Below are 15,004 nucleotides of genomic sequence, written 5' to 3'. Positions count from 1 at the left end.
TATATTTGAATTAACATGTGATTATTTATTACATGAACAAATTGGGGTATTTTAAAGAGAAGAAAATTGGAGTGGGCTGTTGGTGGCTTGACTCACTTGATTTGGCCCAAATCCCCTTTTTATTGAGTCACCGAGCTTGATTTAAGTTTAATATTCGAATCCAATTAAAAAGGAAAAAGGTGTTTTATCTATTTATGAAATATGATGTTTTTTATTTTGTTTATTTATATTATATATTTTAAAATTGAAGAAAGAAAGATTTGAATTTTATTTTTTAAATAAAAAAAGTATGTACTAATTAATGAGTCAAATGTTCAAAATGTTTGTATTATATTTTTTACTCAAAATAAATAATATTCGTTAATTTGTTAAGTAAATATATCATGTTAGAGATTTTATGAAAAGTCATAATTATATTTTTTCAAAATATATGTTAAAATGATGAATAATTTAAAGCATTGCAACAAAGAGATGGGAGAATAATTAAAGTGGTACATATATAATAATTTTTAATTAAAAATTGTTCTTGAGAGAAAAAAACCAAAATTATGGAAGAAAGTTGAAAAGAAAGCGTAATGTGTTGAACATATAATGTTACGTTTTTAATTTAAAAAACATAATTAAATAGAAAAAGATCTATTTTTATGTATCCAAGTTCTATATCATCTTTGATTGATAAAAAATTCATAATATTTTATCAAATTTAATTGTACAACATTTTTATTACAATAACTCTTTACTTATAAAAAAGAGAATTTTTATAATAATTCAAGTTTATCCCAACTATTATGTTCTTCACATTAATTCTAATCTCCTTGATTTCACTTGTTACTAATTTATATTTTTTATTGAGATATTTACATAACAAAAAGCTAATCTATAACATATTTAAAAAGAAACCTCAATTGGGCTTCAAGAGTTAATCACGTGGAGGGCAGAGAAAGTGGAAGAGAAAAATGTTTCAGCAAAGAGAGAGAAAAAAAGAGGTGCAAAGAGGTCAGAGTTAACCACGTGGAGGGCTGGACTGAGAGAAAAGGAAAAGATGTTGAAGCAAAGAGAGTCCTACTTTAGTATGTGTAAAAGTCGATTAAATCCCTTAGTAACATGGGGATCGTGAGACATAATAGGAATTGCACACTAGCAAGGACAAAACATCGCACGACCCCTTGCGTTATCGATACAATTGTGTATCGCGCGAGTCTGATGGTGGGGTCGGCCATCTTTGGAGTTTGGGCTTTCTCATGGACTCTCTATTTCTGTCGCGCGTCTCGCCTCCAAGCCAATTTTCTTGTTTACAAGTACATATGGAAATGGGCTAGCTGCCATAGATGCTTCTTTGTTGCTAAAACAATCCATGGAGGAGGAAGTAGAGAATGCTTTTTTTTATCGGGTACTGCAGGAGGCCAGCCTCTCCCAGAAGCGCCCCGGTGAAACCTGCTCTCATGGTGTTGAAGATGTAAGCGTTTCTTATCAGAATAAAAAGGATGCTATTTGTATATATTTTCTTTCTTTTACGTTTAACCCACAGATTAATTGGTCGTTGACTTTGTAGGAAGAGATTGTTTTGCTCTGTTAGATTACGGATCCGCTCTTTTGGGGTTTTTTTATCTTTTCTACTCCTTTTTTATGTTATAGATGGATCTGTGGACTTAATAATCTTCATCTATTTCCAATCTATTCCGGGGTTTGTGGCTGTGGGTGATTTTTATTTTGCAGAATGGAATACAGAAATTGAAGCTATTATTCTATTTGATTGTGTAGATGATCATTTTTGAGTTAAAATATTTTGCATTTTCAGGATTGGAGTACGCCTTTTCAGCCGCAACAAATGGAATTATTTCATTTTCCGAACACCCTCTGGCCTCCAAGCAATAATCAACCTGGAAATATCCCAATCCAGCCTAGTGTAAGCACCGCCCAAGCATCTCAAGCTCCAAACAATTCCAACGCTTCTCTTTTGAGCAGAACCAATTCAAAATTATCTGAACCAGATAGAGATCGGAAAAGGAAAACTGATAAGAAATATCGGGAAAATTGTAAGGTGAGGATACCACCCCTTCTCTTCTCATTTCTCTTCACTCTTTGCTGAATTTTGGACTAGTGGGAAATGCCTTAGGAATAAAAGGGGAAAAAGAGTCAAGTTGGTCTTTTATTATTGAATAATGCTAATTTTAATTATGGGGAAAAAAATTCTAAGATTCAATGTCTCGGTTCTTTATTTGTATTTATTAGATAATATTGAGTTTCATTTACTTTTCATTCTGGTGTTTGTTTGTTGCCCAAAATAGAATATGAAACCTGGCAACCTGCCGAAATTTGAACTTATTAATAATTTGATTATAAAAAAAAATATAATCTTTCGTGACTTATCTGTCATTGTACTCCAACTTTTGTTGTTGTTCCTTCCAGAGTAGGTTGAGAGATTAAGCATTAGTGTTTAGAGATGCAAGTGAGAGATTGAAAAGGAAGTTTTAATTGTAGAATTTCAATATACATAACAATTATGTTTCTCTTTCTCTTTTTGAGGATTTGGGAGCAAGGATGGGTTGTATGAGTCATGAATGATATGTCTTCATGCTTGCTTTCCTTTCTACTCAGAAAGTCAAAGTGGAAATGGAATCGAATTTGGAGGTGCTTAGAGGAGAAAATATTTCTTTAAAGAAGGAGAATGAACGTTTAAAAAAGGATAATGCAGTGATGGATCAAACCTTGAAAGATCAAGCAAAAGAGATTGACCAGTTGAAGAATAATCTTTCTCAGCTGAAGCGTGAGTATGGGAAGCAAAATGTTCTTGTGCAAACACTTTCAGGGCTTTTAGTAAGTCTCTCTTTCTCTTGACTCTTCCTTTATATGTAATTTTTTTTTTGGGGTAAAATGCTAAATAAGCCTCTAAACTATCCAAAATTCTTTTATCAGCTTTTATCTTCTTATTGTACCGAAATAAACTATTCTATGATTTTTATTCAAATAAGTCTTTATGATGATAAAAAAATGTCATGTGACACATGTAACCTTTGCATTGTTAGGCTCATAGTCAGCTTGCATCCTTTGCACTCATTGCTGACGATGTGGTGCTTTTTAATGTGGCAAAATTAGCTGACTAGAATGATCATGTCTCAAGCTGGATATTTTTTCACTCAGCTTATTCAGCCACTTTAGAAAAGCCACATCAATGTCCACATGTGCAAAAGATGCTTATGGGGTATACGGCCGTTAAGGTCAGGGGATGCATATGATATATTTCTCTTAACATAAGGACTTATCTTGGTATACATCATAAGATATGGTCTTATTTGGATACAAATAAACGAATAGGAGCTTATTTAAGAAAATTGAAAAAGTTTAGTGGCTTATATAGTACTTTAGCCATTTTCTTTTCATTTTACTTGAAGAATATAATGGCTATACTCCTGATTGCTTATAATAGCGAACAAATATATTACCTTTTGAAGTACTCATCCTAAGGTACTAGTGGTTATTAGCATGGTTTAACCTTTTTTATCAGACCAGAAGAATGGTTTAACTTTAAACTAGAGGAATACCCATGCTACACAGCGGGTTTGCAAAATTTTATATACACTTGAGGTTGAAAATTTAAATCAATAAGAAAAATTAAGAATGTTGTTATTAATAGAATTTTTTTGATTAATTTTTGACATTTGTACAATTTGTCAATAAATGCAGAAAAACTATCATCATATGTACAAAAATTATTCTGCATTCATCAATGAGCATGATGTTGTTAAAAAAAAAGACAACAATCCTAACGATTAAATGTTCAACATATCTACAAATAACATTTGTTACACAATGTAAAAAAATTGTTGATTTACATCAATGAGCAAGATGTTTGAAAAACAAAACAAAGTTACTGTCCATGCATTAGCAAGGCATGGGAGTTCAAGAGGTACATGGTTCCCCTAAGTGCCCTATTCAATATGAGGTTTAGATATTTTCAAAATTATTGTGAAAATCTTAGCAGCCTATTTCTTGAGAAAAGGTATCATGTGGCATCCAACAATCTATTACCCCTTGGTTTTCATTATCATAAATTGCTAAGATCTAAACTTAATATATTTTCAGTAAAATTTTTGAACTCCAATCATCTTTCAAACAATAAGCCACCAAATGTGTAAAAAAGCTACTACTAAACTAGGAACTTGCATTAAGACCATCACTTTTTTTCCCATACATTTAATCTAATTCCACTGAAATAGAGAAGGGTGAGTACAGGGGATTCTAAAAAAAAATATCACACAACATTGAGTTAGCACAAGAAATGTTGCCAGCCTAGTCGAATAATAGAAGATCCTATAAGAGGTTCAGGAATATATGCCCATACCAAAAAAATAGCTGCTTAAAAAAATTTACAATTTAGAAACATAAATAAATATAAACAGCTGTAGGATTGTTGGATCACAAGATAGAAAAACTGAAAAAAAAATAATAAATTACTTATGGCGCCTAGAGCATCGGTGAGCAAAAGATTGTGTTGGAGGAGCGTGATCTAGCACTCCCTGACCAGATCCAGTGACAGGAACACTAGATCTGATGCTTTCGTGGCCAGATCTGGTTGAAGAGTGCTTGATCTAGCATTCCTACAGTGTTGAGGAGCGCCAATGAGCGTGAGATCACATTGGAGGGGCATGATCTGGTGCTCGTGCAATTGGCGTAAAGAAGTACCGTTGGTCGGCCTTAGAGAAAGGAAAAATGTAGACAAGAGTAGAGAAAGAATAAGGGTATTTTGGATATTTCATGTTTGCCAGTTAACGCTATTTACACATTTGGAATAGATGTCCATTAAAATTCTACTACGCAAGTATATGTATCGAATAGATGGTATATAAGCAAGCAAAATATCGATCTCACAGAGAATTGATTTAAAATTTTATTTCGTATTAAAATTAGTACAATTTAGTTTTATTCAAATAAGTAAAATCTGAATTCTAATTACATTAAAAATTACTCAACCAAAACTAATTTAATTAAAAATTAAAACAACAAGATAATTGGTAAAAAGCAAATCAAACAAGTCTAAGATTACGATATCCCTCGCATTTCATCTAAATCTTATCTCTCTTTCTCAACTTGTTTCAATGGGTTGAATTGCTAACCTAGAGTATTCAATTATTTATAAGTGTCTTTCGATTATCTTATAAAAATATCTATTTTAACCAAAACGCTATATCCTTATGTGAATTGAAATTAAAATAAATTCATTAAGTTCTTACTCTAATTTTGGCTACATATGACATAGAGGTATATTTCTATCTTATACACAAATAAATTAATATGATCATATGCTATCTCAATTTTAGTCTACACTAAACTCTCTTTCTTAAGTTTGTTTAAGTTCCTAAATCAATTTAATTGGTGGCCAAGCAATTAAAAGTATTAAGAACAAATTTGAATAAACAATTCAATTCCATTGAAAATAAACAAGAAAGAGATTAAAAATTTAGATTACATGTGAGTTCAATTGCAATCTTAGAAAAATAGTTTAGTTCATAATATGTAATAAAACCTTCATCCAAAAAAAAATAACTATTAATCCAAGTCAAAGAAAATAAGAAAAATACAAAAGTAGATAGAAAACTAATAGTTGAAGATTTTCGATCTTGATTCTCCCTCCAATTTTCTTGTTTTCTTGCTTTGTTTTTTGCTTTTTTTTTTTTTAGATAAAATACTCATTGCCTTTTCTCATAAATCTCTGAAAAAGGTCCTTTAAATGGCCTTTAAAAGCCTTTGCTTTCAAAATCCCGTAAGCTTGTTATTTTTGGAAAATACGGTGAGCCCCAGGACTCTTATTTCCTAGAATCGCAACTCTCAAATGTTATATTTCAATTCTGCTCTTCTAGTGCAGTAATTTCACTTCAACAAAGACTTTGACCACCTTCCGATTATAATTGGGCAAAGTAGTAAATACCAAAGTTGTAGCTCTACCTTTTAGCTTTTTAATGGTTCAAAAATCATGTCATTTAGACTTCTATAGTGGAAGAGAAGCTCAAAAAACGGAAATGTATGCAAACAGAGCACATGCACATTTCTTCACCAATTGAAATTATTTTTGATCCTATTCTTAAAAAAACATAAAAATAAATATAAATAACATAAAACTGACATTATTAACTTAAAATAACAAAGAATATTTAAATTTGATCCTAAATCTAGTTTAACTTAAACTAATTAAGTATTTAATATCTCATTAAATATATTTATTTGATGCACGCATCAATAGACTGCTAATTTCGAATACTAATGGACTCGCGTGGAATTTTGATCAAAACTTAAAAGATTAGGGTATCTTGCTTTTATTGATTTTTAAATTTTAGATATCAAATCGAGAATTTGTTAATAGCTTTGATACAAAATGTATAATTTTTTTTTTTTATAAACTCATGTAGGTGTTATGTATAAAAACTTATTATTAGTAACTTCAATTGTTCATAATAATTTATTATTGATTTCATATGGGCTTTGTTAATAAACTTTAGTTAAAATGATTTTGAGCTTTTATTACCGTAAGCTCATTCCAAAAAGAGAACATTCAATGCTCTCATACATGTTTGAGCTTAAATATGCTGGTATATATTTTTGAATCTGTAGTTTTCATTGTAGGCCGATCCACTGCGTCTTGAAAATGAGAAGCTAAGAGATGAAAACGCTTCACTGAGGAAGAATGCCAATCTTAATAATAACTTATCACTGCTTGAGGATGAGAATGCAAGACTGAGAATAGAAAATAAAGTCCTTAAGGTGCAGAATGATGCTTTATGTGGGAAGATAATAAGTGACAATGGTAAGAAGTGTGCACAAGAACAGGAAGCTAAAATATCATTAGAAGATATGCCCCTGCTGTAGCAAGTACGCGTTCTTTCTCAATTGACAATATGTGTTATGTTTTATTTGCTAGCACAGCGTGTAGTGCTTGGTCCATTCTTTCTGCTTTGATCTGGTGTGTAAGATGCTATGTCGGCATTGTAGGGGTGGCTCCATTATGTTATCAGTGGAGGTGGTCCTCAATGAATTATTCACTTTGCTGCTGCTGCCTTGTTGCTACCGAAATGTGCTTGATCTTAATTACTCCTTCGATTCTCATCTTTGTATCCATCTGATTGGTGCATGTATTATTATCTTATACACTACAGGTGTAATTTACAAACTTTGGTGAAAATGAAATTGCTGTATTATCTTTTGTTTACGTTGTCGTAACTGCATAAAGATTAAGTCAGCTTACCATAAAGTGGACTTCACTTGGTATGTAGATATTGGATGGCTTTTATCAATGGATGAGAATCTTTTTATCAAAAAAATTACGACTGGTCTTCTTATTAATTGCTTCTTCATTTTTCCTTCTTCCTTGTAATCTTTAGTTTGTAGCTCAATTATTTTGTCTATGTTCTTTGCTCCAGTATCCTGCAGGCCAGTTAAGCACGCAAGTAAGACAACAAATAACTTCATTCATAAAGTGAGCTTTGGGTCTTAGGGAACTTTGTTCCAATGTCCATGTCCATCTCAGGTACATGAGTCCATGAGTCGGGTTAAGTTGGGTTGGGTTGATATCTTTAAAGTTTATCTATGATTATAAATTAGAGTTTGGTCTACTTATTTTAATTGAATTTATAATTAATTTTAATATTATTAAATATATTTTAAAATTAAAATTAAAAAAAAATATTTATCAATATAATAAAGTTTTATATTTGAACATTTAATTTATTGATTAGTACATAATTTTTCTATTTAAAGAGTATGAGTTAGAATCTTATTTTTTTCAAAAAAAAAATAATATTTTGAACTCAACTCAAGTTTAAAAAAACATGTTCAAGTAATTTATTTTATAATATTGATAATTGTAGTATTTTTAATTTTAAAAAGTAAAAAAAAATATTATAAGTTATATAGATGTATTTTTTACTTACAAGTGACTTGTAGTGTTTTGCTATATTTTTAAAAAAATTATGAAATTGATAAAATAATAATAAGATTTTAAATTTAAAACCTAAAAGAAAAGTACTAAAAAGTAAGAGTTTAGTTGTTAAAAAAAGGTAAATATAATTTTGAAATGAAATAAAAATATATATATGCAATTTGACAAAAAAAGTATTATTTATTGATTGTTATAAAATAAATATTAAGAGAACAACTATAAGAGAAAGTATTTAGAGAGAGTAAAAAAGTATTTAGAGAGAATAAAAGGATTTTATTCAATTGTGTCTTTATAAATAAAGTGAGGGATCTATTTAGGGTCTATTTATAGGTTAACAACCTTTTGAATTATAATTTTAATCTAAGTCTATTTAAGAATTCAAATTATATTACATTTCTTGCATCTTACCTATTAAGCTGTTTGACTTAGTCTGCACTTCTTGGGTCATAACATAATGAACATTCATACATTTATTCATAACACTCTCCCTTATTAAGAACATTCCTCGTTAAAATCTTGTTAGGAAAAAACCTCATAGGAAAAAATTTGAGTGAAAGAAAAAAAGTACATAATTCTCTTCAAGAATACGCTTTTGAAATACTACCTCATTAAAAACCTTATCAAGAAAAACCCAGTGAAAAAAACCTTGACGAAAGAAAAGAGCACAGTGCATATTTTACTTTTCTGATGGTTGCATTATAGAGATCTTTAAAATAATACATTTCAATCTTTTATACCAACTTTTCATATGTTGTATAAGGAATGATTTCAGTGAATAAAAATGATAGATTGTTATTTGACTTAATTTGTTGAACACTAGAATCATCCTTTTCTTGGAGAACACGATTGAAGAAGAATTTTGACGAAACATGTTTTATCTTATCGCTTTTAATGTATCCTTCCTTTAACTATGCTATGCAAGTAATATTATCCTTATAAACATTATTAGAATTTCCTTTTTGGTTGACAAGCCACACATTTTTTAAATATATTGAGTTACAGATCTTAACCAGACACATTCACAACTTGCCTCATGAATTGCTAAAATCTCTGTATGGTTAAAAAAAATAGCAATTATAGTTTGTTTTACAGAACACCATGAAATAGTCGTACCTCCATATTTGAACAAGTAATCTGTCTAAAATCAAGTTTTATATGGATCAGATAAATATCTTATATATGTATAACCAATTAAATTTGATTTTAATGCATTTGAATAATATAAGCTTATATCCATTGTTCCTCAGAGATGTCGAAGTATATATTTAATTCCATTTCAATGTCTTTGACTTAGAGAAGAGTTATATCTTACTAATAAATTTACAACAAATAATATATCAAGTTATGTATTGCTTGTAAGATACATTAATGCTCAAATTGCAATTAAATACGGTATTTTAGGATCAAAAAGTCCTTAATTATCCTCATGAGATCAGAAGGGTCCTTTTTTCATAACTAGTGACTTTACAACCTTTGCTGAACTCAATGAATATATTTTGTCCATATATAATTGTTTTAGCACTTTTATTATATAATTTGATTGATGGATAAAATTTCATTTGTCCAGTATTCAATCTAAAGACTCAAATAAAATTTTATTTTTCAAGGTCTTTCATCTTAAATTCTTTCTTTAAGAAGTCCACAGCTTTTGATAACTCTCGAGGAGTTCCAATAATGTTCAATTCATCAATATAAACAACAATTATGATAATTCATATCTAAATTTTTTTATAAAATACATTGGCATATAGGATTTTTATATAGCTTTCTTTCAATAAATATTCATTAAGACGATTATACCATATGTGTTCGAATTACTTTAATCCATAAAAAAATTATTTAATTTAATCAAATAAATTTTTCAAGAATTCAAATTTTATGCTTCAAGCAACTTAAATCTTTCAAGGATTTTTATATAAATATCATTATCAAGTGAGCTGTATAAATGAGCTATAACTACATCCATAGGACGCATTTCAAGCTTTTCATGTATTATCAAACTAATTAAATATTGAAATGTAATTATATCCACCGTAGGAGAATATGTTTCTTTATAATCAATACTAGGTTTTTGGGTAAAACTTTGCACTACAAGTCGTGCTTTATATCTCATAATCTCATATTTCTCATTTCGTTTTCGCACAAATACTCATTTATATATCAATGATTTTACACTTTTTGGTGTACGGACTACAAATAAAAAAACTTCACGTTTTGCAAATCAATTCAATTCCTCATTAATTACGTCTTTTCTCATTGGTCAATCATTTCTTTGTCTACATTCTTCAATAAATATAAGTTCAAGATCTCTATTTTTCTTTTACAATATGCAGCATTATATTATATACAAAAATATTGTCGATGTTTATTTCATTCTGGTTCCATATTTTCCCGTCATGATATAATTGATTGATATATCTTTATTTTCAATGATTTCAGGTACTTGAATTTCTTCTGAAATTTTTATCAATTATATCTTTTAGAGTTTTGACTTCTTCTTTCTGACCATCTTAAATATTTACTCTTTTTTTTTTCGAAGATTTTATCTTTGGAATCGATTGGTCTTCTACACTTTTAGCGTGTTTTGTCCTATAAAGACATCAATTCTAATAGGAACATTTGCAACTGTAATTTGAGATTTTATTATTCTTTTTAGGTCAATAAATATGTCTGACAATTAATTTGTTATTTTTAACAAATAAATTTTTTTTTGAACTTCAAGTTCACATTGATTTATGCAATGATCAAAATTAGATAATGATAATATATTCTAAGAAAAAAATAATTTCAACTGCTTTTTCTCTCTCCTAATGTTAGAAAAATTATTTCATCAAAATGATAATCGACAAACTTTGTCATGAATAAATCTCCTATTGATAATTCTAAATATTTAATTACAAAGAGAGATTCGTATCCAACATATATTCCTAATCTCCTTTGAGGGCTCATTTTTGTGCATTGTGGCGCAATTGAAACATATACCACACACCCAAAAATTCTTAGATGAGAAATATTTGATTTTTAACCATAAACCAATTGTGTAAAAGAGAATTTAAGATAACTTGTTTGGCCTGATGCATACAAATGCTGTTGCATTCAAAATGGCATGCCTCCAAATAGAAATTAAGAGTTTAAATTTCATAAGTAATAGCCTTGCAATCAGTTGGAAGTGTTTAATAAATGATTCTACTAGACCGTTTTGTGTATGAACATAAGTAACAAGTTCTTAAACAATTATTCCAACTAATTTGCAATATTAAAGGCTTGAGATGTAAATTCACTAGCATTGTCAAGATGAATTGTCTTGATTACATAATCAGAAAAATATGCTTCCAAACAAATGATTTAGGCGATTAATCTTGCAAAGATGAAATTGTAAGTTGATAATAATAACGTATTGACTATTTAATTGAAACATTGATTAAAACCGTAAAATATTTAAATGGTTCACATGGTGGATGTATGAATCCACATATAACCCTAAATATGTTTCAAAAACGCAAAGAATTCAATCCCAACTTTAGCTGGTAATACCCTTATAATTTATTTACCTTAAGGGCAAGCAGCACATGAGTATTTTATTAAATTGAAAAATCTTTTAGTTTTTCAATGAATGATCATATTAATTTTCAATAAGTTTTTGCATCATTATTGATCCGGGATGGTCCAACCGATCATGCCAAATGTTAACATCATTAGTAAACTTTTGATTTTCCATGAGTTTCAATTATTCTAATATTTTTATAGTTTACTCCAGACAATAAAACAAGCAATTTTTTTTCAACACGCACTTTCTATAAGATAATAAATGTAATATAAAGGTATTAAGTGTCTCTTTCATTCGTTGTCTCAATATGATATCTATTTAGACAAATATATTTAAAACATAATAGACTTCTTTGAGATTTAATAATATATCCTTTATTATAAACTTTATTCCTCAACGTAGTAAAATGTTATCTCTTCCGGAGCCTATAATTAATTTTGTATTACCAAATATTGTATTGATATTGATTTTTTTCCGTTGTCAAATGAAAAAAATATTTATTGTCTTTAAATATAGTATGCGTTATAACAATGTTTGCTAGACATACATTTACATCGTAGATCTTGGATCCAACAATATGAATATTTATATTTTTCTTCAATAAAAAAGGGTATATACAATAAGAAACTTGCAAGTTAATACAAAAGAATATTAAATATAGAATTCAAACACATAATAAAAACATATCATTTAAATATAATGACTCACTTGGTTTGGCCAAAATTCCTTTTTTATTAACGCAGAGCTTTATTTAAGTTTAATATTCAAATCCAATTAAAGAAGAAAATGATGTTTTTATCTATTTATGAACTATGATGTTTTTTATTTTGTTTATTTATATTATATATTTTAAAATTAAAGAAAGAGATATTCGAATCTTATTTTTTAAATAGAGAGATTATGTACTAACTAATGAGTTAAATATTCAGAATGCTAATATTATATTTTTTTACTTAAAATAAATGATATTCGTTAATTTGTTAAGTAAATAAATCATGTTAGAAATTTTATGAAAAGTTATAATAATATTTTTTTCAAAATATATGTAAAATAATGAATAATTTAAAGCACCACAACAAAGAGATGGGAGAATAATTAAAGTGATACATATATAATATTTTTTAATTAAAAATTTTTCTTGAGAGAAAAAAACCAAAACTATGGAAGAAAGTTGAAAAGAAAGCGTAATGTGTCTAACATATAGTGTTACAGGCTTAAGTTTTCGATTCAAAAAAATGATTAAGTAGAAGATTTATTTTTATATATTCAAGATCCATATCATCTTTTATTGATAAAAAATTCATGATATTTTATCAAATTTAATTGTAAAATATTTTCATTACAATAACTCTTTACTTATAAAAAGGAGAATTTTTACAATAATTCAATCTATCTCGACTCTTATATCCTTCACTTTAGTTTTAGCCTACTTAATATCACTTATTACTTATTTATATTCCTGATCTATGGAGATATTTATATAACAAAAGCTAGTATTTATAAACAAAAAATCGCGTTAATCTCTTAATAACATGGAGATCGAGAGACATAATAAGGATTATACACTAATAAATACAAAATATCACATAAATATTCAAACATTTAACTCATTAATTAATGTGTTATCTCTCTATCTAAAAAATTAGTTGAAACTTCCTTTCCCAATTATTAAAAAAACAAAAAACAAAACATCGCTCGATCCCGTGCGTTATCGATACGTTTGGGCTCTCTCATCGACTCTCTATTTCTGTCGCCCGTCTCACCTCCAAGCCAATTACCTTGTTTACAAATATATATGGAAATGGGTTAGCTGCCATAGATGCTGCTAAATCAATCCATGGAGGAGTTATTTTCTGCATCTGCTACCAAGTTGAGGAACGAGTCAGTCTTCTCCCAGAAGCGCCCCGGTGAAACCTGCTCTCATGGTGATGAAGTCGTAAGCGTTTCTTATCAGAATAAAAAGGATGCTATTTGTATATATTTTTCTCTTTTAAGTTTAACCCACAGATTAAATGGTCGTTGACTTTGTAAGAACAGATTGTTTTGCTCTGTTAGATTAAGGATCCGCTCTTTTGGGGGGTTTTTCTCTTTTCGACTCCTTTTTTATGTTATAGATGGATCTGTAGACTTAATAATCTTCATCTTTTTCCAATATATTCCAGGCTTTTGTGGCTGTGGGTGATTTTTATTTTCAGAATGGAATACAGAAATTGAAGCTATTATTCTATTTGATTCTGTAGATGATCAGTTTTGAGTTAAAATATTTTGCATTTTCAGGATTGGAGTTCCATTTTTCAGCAGCAACAAATGGAATTATTGCCTTTTCCGAACACCTTCTGGCCTCCAAGCAATAATCAACCTGAAAATATCCTAACCCAAGCATCTCAAGCTCCAAACAATTCCAACGCTTCTCTTTTGAAAAGAAGCAATTCAAAATTATCTGAACCAGATAGAGATCGGAAAAGGAAAACTGATAAGAAATATCGGGAAAAAGAATTGAAAATAAAGTCCTTAAGGTGCAGAATGATGGTTTGTTATTATTATTATTCATTTCATATGGGCTTTGTTAATAAACTTTAGTTCAAATGATTTTGAGCTTTTATTACCGTAAGCTCATTCCAAAAAGACAACATTCGATGCTCTCATACATGTTTGAGCTTATGCTGGTATTTATTTTTAAATCTGTAGTTTTCATTGTAGGCCGATCCACTGCGTCTTGAAAATGAGAAGCTAAAAGATGAAAACGCTTCACTGAGGAAGAATGCCAATCTTAATAACTTATCACTGCTTGAGGCTGAGAATGCAAGACTGAGAATTGAAAATAAAGTCCTCAAGGTGCAGAATGATGCTTTATGTGGGAAGATAATAAGTGACAATGATAAGAAGTGTGAACAAGAACAGGAAGCTAGAATATCATCAGAAGATATGCCTCTGCTGTAGTAAGTACGTGTTCTTTCTCAATGGACAATGTGTGCTATGTTTTATTTGCAAGCGCAGCTTGTAGTGCTTGGTCCATTCTTTCTGCTTTGATCTGAGCGCACTACATGGCTACTTTTTGACATATCCTCAAATAGTAGTTTAGCTTCTTCTTGTTCACCTTTTGATCTCTTTTCTTTTCGGGACTTCTTAGTTAAATCTTCGACCACTATTTTTCTTTGATCTCTTTCTCCTCTCATTTTCACTCTTTGATCTTCAACCCTCTCTTCCTTTTCGCTCTCACATTTCTCACTTGCCTATGATGGGAAGGGGGAAAGAGAAAAAGAATTTGGTTTTCTACTATTCTGTTCATTGGGTGTGTAGCTGGTGGGTAAGATGCTGATCTCGGCATTGTAGCGGTGGCTCCATTATGTTATCAGTGGAGGTGGTCGTCAATGAATTATTCACTTTGCTGCTGCTGCTGCTGCCTTTTTGCTACTGAAATGTGCTTGATCTTAATTACTCCTTCGATTCTCATCTTTGTATTTATCTGATTGGTGCAGGTATTATTATCTTATACACTACAGGTGAAATTTACAAACTTTGGTGAA

The 15,004-nt window shown here is 29.5% G+C and overlaps 2 protein-coding genes across 8 annotated transcripts; both read left to right on the top strand.

Annotated features, from left to right (window-relative positions):
* On the top strand, positions 1,205–7,201 carry LOC18594949 (centrosomal protein of 290 kDa). The gene is made up of 4 exons (XM_018122090.1): positions 1,205–1,456; positions 1,799–2,041; positions 2,599–2,817; positions 6,619–7,201. The coding sequence occupies exons 1-4, from the start codon at positions 1,355–1,357 to the stop codon at positions 6,859–6,861; spliced, it is 807 nt and encodes a 268-aa protein (XP_017977579.1). The 5' UTR covers positions 1,205–1,354; the 3' UTR covers positions 6,862–7,201.
* On the top strand, positions 13,184–15,004 carry LOC18594951. 7 transcript variants are annotated; one of them, XR_001927761.1, is made up of 4 exons: positions 13,184–13,413; positions 13,755–13,993; positions 14,166–14,416; positions 14,957–15,004. XR_001927761.1 is itself a non-coding variant. In XM_018120703.1 (3 exons), the coding sequence occupies exons 1-3, from the start codon at positions 13,297–13,299 to the stop codon at positions 14,209–14,211; spliced, it is 402 nt and encodes a 133-aa protein (XP_017976192.1). In that variant the 5' UTR covers positions 13,184–13,296; the 3' UTR covers positions 14,212–15,004. The 7 variants fall into 7 exon arrangements, 5 of the variants coding, with proteins under 5 accessions (XP_017976192.1, XP_017976193.1, XP_017976194.1 ...); XR_001927760.1 differs by having other exon boundaries at positions 14,166–14,420; XM_018120703.1 differs by having other exon boundaries at positions 14,166–15,004.

This window comes from Theobroma cacao, chromosome 5 (genome assembly GCF_000208745.1).
Source record: "Theobroma cacao cultivar B97-61/B2 chromosome 5, Criollo_cocoa_genome_V2, whole genome shotgun sequence".
Classification (NCBI taxonomy): domain Eukaryota; kingdom Viridiplantae; phylum Streptophyta; class Magnoliopsida; order Malvales; family Malvaceae; genus Theobroma; species Theobroma cacao.
The sequence above is the reverse complement of the archived record's forward strand: the minus strand, read 5'-3'. Positions and strand labels throughout refer to the sequence as shown.